We start from the raw sequence: 8,316 nt of genomic DNA on the forward strand, positions 1-8,316 counted from the left end.
GAACGCACGTACGAAAACGCACGTACACACGAACGCACGTACGAAAACGCACGTAGACACGAACGCACGTACGAAAACGCACGTACGAAAACGCACGTACACACGAACGCACGTACGAAAACGCACGTAGACACGAACGCACGTACGAAAACGCACGTACGAAAACGCACGTACACACGAACGCACGTACGAAAACGCACGTAGACACGAACGCACGTACGAAAACGCACGTACGAAAACGCACGTACACACGAACGCACGTACGAAAACGCACGTAGACACGAACGCACGTACGAAAACGCACGTACGAAAACGCACGTACACACGAAGGCACGTATACGCAAACGCACGTACTCACACACACACACACACACACACACACACACACACACACACACACACACACACACACACACACACACACACACACACACACACAAGGGTTTTCCTGTTAAATTTAAAGACGTATTCCCCAAGCTGTGAAATGAGTGTTGGGATTGTGAAAAGTAAAAAAAGCTAGAAATTAATGCATATCGAATTAGCAATCAAGGCATGTCGGAGTATTTCTGTGATATCACAAATTAACTTCAGCGTTAAAGGTGTTAACGGCCTGGGGAGAACCCTGATGTATTATAGGGAATTATGTTGACTATTATTTTATCACAACATTAAGATTATAATAAGGTATTTGTTATTTTCTTTATTCCAGGGCTCTTCTTCGATCGTTGGTGAAGAATTTCTCAATTGCCTTTATGTTTCCAATTACATTAACAATGTGCCTGTTTCAACATAATAGAGCTGTTTACGATCTTATTGCAAATTCAGTTGTTGTAGAAGACCTTGTGAATTAGACTTAGAGCGGCATTTTTGTATGCCTACTTTTATAAGGCCAGCAATGGTTTCTTCTTTATAACAACAAATATTGGATGATTCGTTGATACTGCATAGTGTACAGTGTATATATTCATAGTAAATGCATATGTTTAACAGTCCTTCCAGACAATTAATCTTTCAGAAAGAATTTTCAAAGATATTATTCTTTAAAGAACAAATTATTTTAGCCTTTTGTAATTATGTATGTAGGTGTGTGCATGCATTTGTGCGTGTGTGTACGAAAAAACATGTATTTGTTATTTTAAAGGAAATCGTTCGTAATCTTTTCAAGGTTTAATTAATTGCAATCATCTTGTGCAAGCGACTGCAGCTTCGTAACCCTGTCACAGTAATATTCAAGATTCATCTCAGATTCTGCTTACCAGTTTAAACGTTTTCTTTATTGTCCACAAGTGGACTTGCAACTAATCTAATATTGAAGTTGCATAATAGGCATGCCTACATGGCTTACAACTTCAGCTGCAAATGTACATAAATCAGGTGAGAATATAAACTCTAACAAAGTAAAACATTGTATGCTACTCGTGTGTAGCATCCTATGTTTAATGAGCAAAGAATTAATTAAATGCCAGTCATGTCTAGTATTTCTGTAGCAAAATCGAAAATATTTGTAATTAATCATGTCAATGGATGTGTGCACTAATATGATTTACCAGTGTGCTCTATTAGGTATTGTTCATGTTTGTGCTGTAGAAGCAGAGTTACATGTATATTATCAGAAGTGTCATAATACAGAGTCTATATAATATAAAGTATATATGACACTCTTGATATTATGTTAGAAATGAGGCAGAGATTATGTTGTAATAATGTTCAAGATTGATATGCTTTCCACTTTTCCAGTTATATGTCATTACATTAACAGAATAGTTTATGCGCTCTTGATTACACATAACGTATTGTTGCGAAATTATTCTATTGTATGGTAGAAAGGGTGATGGCTTCCCATTTGTATTGCGCCAGTATCATGCCTAGAAAGTGAATATACATATTATTTTAGGTTTATTTAATTCTTTTCTCTCTAATGTCGGTCATTGCCAATGTTGAATAATTATTTTCAGTCTAGAGCTTACATAGCAAACTATTACTTGCTCATTAAAAATGATTGAAAAATTTTCCTGGATCTGAAGCTGTTAATAAAAGTGATATATTAATGTTGTTATATTTGTTTTCGACTAGTTTTGAACATTGTCACCGGACGTTGAATGCATTTATCGTAGGAACTTGCGCTACATGATCCCCGTCACTCACGTCATCGGCGCCATCTACAACCAAACACCTTAGTGTCGTCATCGATTGGTGATTCTGTGCGTCTCGGTCATATAACGCGCAATATTGGCAGAACATAACTGGAAGGCACTCGGGAAGTGCGAATCCTTCGCATACGCGATCACTACACCTGTGATATTTTTGTAGGCTGAGGTTGGTACTTCTAATGGATGACGTTGACCTTGGTAAAATATCACTCAAAATGAATACTTGTCAAGGCGCGTCGGCATGAGACGTAATCATCCCACAGTTGACACATTGTGCGGATGCTATTCTACAGCACAGAGAAATAAATGGATATCCAGCGGACAAAGTTTAGTTCTATACAGATCCGTGTCCCTGTGACCTTGACGTCACTCAGAATCAGTTCTACCGCCCCATAAGATGCACCTGTAGACCAAGTTTGAAGTTTCTACTTCTTACGGTTGCAAACATAACCTAACGTTGGAAGCGTTATTAAATTAAAGATTTCAAACGTTTACTGTTTTTCATTCTCTCCAACAATGCGTTTCCATGTAATCAATGTACGTTCTCTTGTCTTGGTTACGTACTAGTACGGACTAGTTTTTATGCTAAATTGTTTTTAAATAAAACAAAAACGGGAACATTGAAAAAGATACAGAAACACCCAAATAAGACGCGAAGACTAGAGTTAATGTATCTATATACAAATGGTTTAATTTAATACAAAATCCAAAAATTGGTAATATATGTCATTACAAACAATTTTCGCATCAAACCTCTATGTACAAACACTGTCTATATTAAACAAATTGTACAAAATCCTGTAATCAATGATTTTAAATTTAGTCCACGTGTATCAGTATTTCGATCACATAACTAGTAACTACCACCAAAACGAAAACGAACTGGCAACGCCAGATGCGCTACAAAGTTACACGCGTAAAGATCATCAATACGAGGAGACACGTGGGTGCGAATGAGCCAACCGCCAACAGCCCTCCCAAATGACTACGGACCCCAGTTCTCCGTGGGCACAGTTCACTTGCACTGTATGTATGCATCATGTAGACGTTGGTCGTTTATAAGTAGTTTACAAAAAATACGCACCCTGTTCAACAATAAATATTCTATTCGTGTCAGTTATTAGGCTGAAGATTCTATATATACAAAACTATTATATTCATTACAAATGTTCTGTTCACATCACAACTCACCAATAATCTGACTTGTAGACTCTCTTATATGTACTTATAAAATTGCTATGGCTTTAATTAATGGAGAACGAACGCCGTTGGGCATTGTGATCGAAAAATATCGCGACAGTGCGTTAAATGCGGATCATTGGGATTGGAAGCATCTGATGTGGAACTCTGGGTAACACAGGACATCCCGACGGCACCGCATCCAGTGTTGACCTTTAGGTCACACCGAACGAAAGGCGCAACGTCACACACAACTGTTATGGAACACTATGGCTAAGTGGGAAGCCACACAACACACAACTACCACACTAACGGGCTGCACAACAGCCGAGCAAGGGTGGGTGCGCGTACGTTGGCGAGTAGGTGGGGGCTATATTCTATAGAGGGCGGTGGGTGCGCTAACCATTCTAACAACATATGGCTATGCCTACGATTGGAGGTGGGGTGCTTCTATATGCAAGACTAGCTGTGTTAGCTAGCTGTGGCTATCGCTCAGCAGGGACGTGACGAGCATACGCACAGGTCTTCGCTGACTCCCGTCACATTATATTGTCCGATTCCGAACCCTGGCGCAAACCGCGGGAATCAACGAAGGGCGGACCCTGTTGCCATAGCCGACGGTTGAGAAAGGCACGGTTTACACGTGGGTGGGGTAGAGAAGTGAACACACACGGGGGAAGTGCATAGTAAGACGAATGGCCTCGGCAACGTGCCTCACACTGGACAGAAAGACAACGTGTGAGAGTACTAACGTTTTGTACAATAATTATTGCTAGTTACACACACCTGGTCAGCCATGACTGTGCTCACCACTGATGACGATCTACTGTAACAACCTGCAGTACTGTTAGTACAATGCAAAAATCTTGCGACGGACGCTTCTACACCTACTGTCTAATAACAGGACCAAATTTCAACGCGTACAGAGGGCGGGCCTCACGCTGGAATGGTCATCAATTATTGTTATGCAAACGCGAATGAGAAACGAGAATTAGTGCTACACTACAGAACAATTGTTATTCACAGCTTTACAATCTTAGGGAGAGGTAGTTCACTGATTCTGGAATTGCTAGTCGATCTATGAACGAATAATAGCATGCTACAATTATCTCCGATACTGCAACATTGATTCTACATCACACAATTATATGGCAATGTAATTTATAACAAGAAGTTTTGACATCGGAAAGTTGTTGGCAGGATTTGTTGATACAAGCTCGAAACTAAAATCGCATACACTGAAAGCTAGCCAACACGTAAAATAGTCTTTACAGAATAGTGTATGTCTATGCACATTGTCTCCATTTTCCCAACCAAAATTGTCTATAAAACCACGTGTGCCAAAGCCTGAATTCACTTGCCAAGCACTGAATTCATGCACCACTTAAAACTGTGAGTATACAGTCGCATTTCATTGTTACAGCATTAGAAAACAATTCTTCAGACATTACCCCGCAGACATACCATCGAGATTCAAAGCCATGTGCGCAAAACCATTTTCCCCACCACCTCGTAAGCTGACTTCATGCATAGCATTCACAAGCAACACAGCTAAGCCGCCCTCGTAATGACAGGTGGCTCCACCTGGAAGCGATCAGTCGGACTGGTAATCCTCGGCACAGGTATCGCTCATGTAGAACTCGTTATCGGACAGGTTGTCAGGTGAGCCCACGGCACTGTTGTCCGATAGCGGCTCCGCTACGTTCGCGCCATTGCAGCCGCTGGGTGCTTTCTCACTGCGTGCATCGGAACTGCCCTCTGTTGGCACCGGTAGATCTGTACCGGTTTCGAGAAACTCAAAAGTGTTAAGTGCGGCTTTCTCCTTGTCACCAAATCGGAAAAAGAAGTCCTTGAGGCCGAAACGGAGCAGAGATCGACGTGGCCTGGAAGGGGTCTTCACTTTCTCCTTGCCTGTAGAGAAGGCAAACGATAAACATAAGTCACCACCACACAGAACAAAAGAGACATGTCGCTTGTTCTACCATAATTCCGTTTTTTGCTATGACAGGCCAATGTGACTGCGCACACAGTTTGCACACGGTATGTGCAGAATAATTACCAGAGTTATTGGCTAGTTTCTTTTCAACCAAAGTCCTTGTTGGACACAATTACCATAACACTAAACCTGGTCACTGCTAAAGCATGTTATGTCCCCACAGTATATACTTTTATATAATGTAGTAATTGTCACGCTGTACCGATCAACATTACATAAATGCCTGAATCATTAACCTGTGATAGGATCTGATTTACCTTGGCAATCAGTTGGCACTCTGTTAATGACAGCTCCCTCTGTGCAAGTATCGCCGTCTTCATCACTGCCAATCATTGCCAGGGATGCCACGTGCTCAGTAGCACCCTGTACAAATGCAAAACAGAATGATAGGCTATGATACAATGCGGTCAATGTCCGGAGGAAACCTCCTTCATAAATAACCCAAAGCATTTATATGATCATTACATAAATATGTAAATCAAATATTTGTTAATGCCACATTAACCCACGGATAACGCTACTCCAGCTTTCACATTTTTTTACAAATAGATTAGGCATTATTTTTGCTAAATTACTTATTTATCATTTAATAATAATAGTGAAGAATAAACCCCTGGATTATAACACTGCCCATACGTTATGGCTAACACCATTGCTTGTTCTGCATTTCGTGGTGATGATGGAAGTTGCACTGTTTTGGTTTATTTGCACATGGGTCACATACGCTTGTAATTAATGTGACATTATACTGAAAACTTACTTATCTACTCAAACCAAAGTATAAAAATTTATATATCGCATTAGTTAGTTGCATTAATAATGCACAATTTAACAGCTTAAAATAATGAAGGCTGGAACATTGAAATCGGGCTACGTACAACACGTAAAAATAAATTATAATAGCATAACTTATGTCATCACCAAAAGGAGCAGCACGCCACATGGCATCAACCATAACACTGATATTATGGTTGCACAGTATATAAATTGAGGATATTATTTATTGACTTAAGTGGTCATTTGGCACTAGCTGATGTCACTGTGCCTGACAGTATTAGAACTAGCAAGTTAAGTTTTGTTTAGTATAAAAAACAAGAAATAAAGGTTTAGCGCACCTCTTGAAGATCTAGAGGCCATTGCACAGCTACTCTTCGCAGCAGTAAAAAGTATATTTTATGCTCCTTTTATTAAAGTAATGACAACAGTGAAAGTATTCTCTCTACATCTGTCAACACAATCCTCAAAATACCACTTGTCCACTGAACATTAACCACTGACCTCCAGCTTCGAACTTTAAACATATTTTCCTAATACAGTTATATATCAAGAAGAAATTATTTAATAAATGATTACGCTAATAATGACACATACATGCAAGACAGACGTGCCCATGATGACATTTTTGCTACACACAACTCTATCGCTATCTTTCTAGTCACACGTTACGGTGTGGGCACAAACCTGCTTGCCAGTGTCCCGACCACGCACGCTTCCATTGCTAGTCTTTCCGGCCTGCTTACCCACCACGGCGCGTGGGATTCGGGGCGACTTTGGGCTCATCAGCTCCTTTTTACCAGGGATCTTCGACATGTGTCCGTTAACCTTCGACGAAGCCGGCGCCGCCTTCTCCGCCTGCGCTTTTGCCGCCGCCGCCGTGATCTTATCGCTGCGTTGCACCTTCGGGGAGCGGAAGCCGAACGTGGACAGCTTCGACGTAGAGGGCGCCTTCTCCTGCGGCCGCTTGTCCTGCTTCGCGGCGGGGACGTCGTTACGCATGAAGCTCGTCACCTTAATGACGGACTTCTGCACCGGGCCGGGAGTCTTCGCACCCGGCGGCGTCGGAGTCGGCGTCGGCGGCGATCGAGCATCTCCCGGATGCTGCTCCTCCTCGCACCTCTCCTGCTCGCCGCTGCCCTTCAGTCCCGGCAGCTTGCTCTTCGCGAGCCCGTTCTCCCGCTTACGCGCCAACGGCGACTGCAGCAGCTTGCTCGCTGCCGGCTTCGGAATCTCCGGCCGCTTGGCGGCGGCGGCGTCGGGCTTGCTCGCCGGCGACCGCTCCCGACGCGCGCGCTCCCCCGGGCGAGGGCCGGCGACGGCCGGCTGCGCCGGCTTTGCAACTAGTTTCGGCTTCGGACTGGCCTCCCTCCTGGCGGCGAGGGGCGGTGGCACGGGGCTGTGCGGCGGCGGCGGCGACTGCTCAGAGCTGCGGGACGACGACGACGACGACCGCAGCTCGTCGGAGCTCGTCTCGCGCCGCCGCTGCGGCGTCCGCTCCGGCGACGCGCGCGCCTCCGACGACTCGGGCGACCTCTGACCCGGCGGGCGGCGCAGCGCCTGCAGCGCCTGCAGCGGCGACTTGCCGTGCGCCGTCGTCGCGCGCGCCTCGTTCATCTTCGGCAGGAGCGAGCGCTTCTCCACCATGTCCATGTGCTCGAGCTCGGCGGCGCGAGCCAGCCGTTCGGGTCGCGGACTCGCCGGCGCCGCGTCCCGCGAGCGGGGACTCACGGGCGGTGGGTCGCCGTACGGCCGCCGGCCGGGGCTGCCCGGCGGCGACGCGGCCCGCGGCGGCGGACTCTGGCCGCGCCGGGCGACCTTCTGCGGCAGCTGGCGGCGCGGCGGCCGCCGTGCTGTCCTGTGCGCACGCAGGCAGCCTGCTGCGACTCGCGCCGCGACCCGCTCCCGGGCCGCAGCTCGCGCCAGGACTCTGCGTGATGCGGCGCCACCGTGGCGCGCCGAGACGAGCGCGGGTGCGCGCAGCGAGTCGGATCTCTGCGCGGCGCACTCGACAGCGTGGCACTTTGTGGAGAGGCCGGGGCGGCGGCGCGGTCCGGATGCTGCGCTGAGCAGGCGTCGCGTGGAAGGATGGCAGGCACTTGCCGACGGCCCGCGTCTGGCTCGCCCTGCCAGCAGCTGAGACGCAGCTTGCCGCTCCTAGCTGACGGCGAGAGCGCCTTGAGCGCGCGGCTGCTCGCTGGCTTCTGCGTCTCGGCC

General features: G+C 46.0%; 2 protein-coding genes across 2 annotated transcripts in view; one reads left to right on the plus strand and one right to left on the minus strand.

Annotated features, from left to right (window-relative positions):
• Window positions 1–2,052, plus strand: part of LOC106815237 (protein FAM8A1-like) — a 5,639-nt gene extending 3,587 nt beyond the window's left edge. Inside the window, exon 5 of the mRNA XM_014819673.1 lies at window positions 710–2,052. Within this exon, the coding sequence (XP_014675159.1) occupies window positions 710–851 (142 nt within the window). The 3' untranslated portion in view covers window positions 852–2,052. The remainder of the gene's footprint in view (window positions 1–709) is intronic.
• A 763-nt stretch (window positions 2,053–2,815) lies between these two features.
• LOC106815010 (serine/arginine repetitive matrix protein 2-like) overlaps window positions 2,816–8,316 on the minus strand; it is a 13,020-nt gene continuing 7,519 nt past the window's right edge. The window contains exons 6-8 of the mRNA XM_014819421.1: window positions 6,787–8,094; window positions 5,583–5,688; window positions 2,816–5,240 (exon numbers count right to left, since the gene is read on the minus strand). Coding sequence (XP_014674907.1) covers window positions 4,924–5,240; window positions 5,583–5,688; window positions 6,787–8,094 — 1,731 coding nt within the window. The 3' untranslated portion in view covers window positions 2,816–4,923. The remainder of the gene's footprint in view (window positions 5,241–5,582; window positions 5,689–6,786; window positions 8,095–8,316) is intronic.

This window comes from Priapulus caudatus, unplaced genomic scaffold (genome assembly GCF_000485595.1).
Source record: "Priapulus caudatus unplaced genomic scaffold, Priapulus_caudatus-5.0.1 Scaffold28, whole genome shotgun sequence".
In the NCBI taxonomy this organism is placed as follows: Eukaryota; Metazoa; Priapulida; class Priapulimorpha; order Priapulimorphida; family Priapulidae; genus Priapulus; species Priapulus caudatus.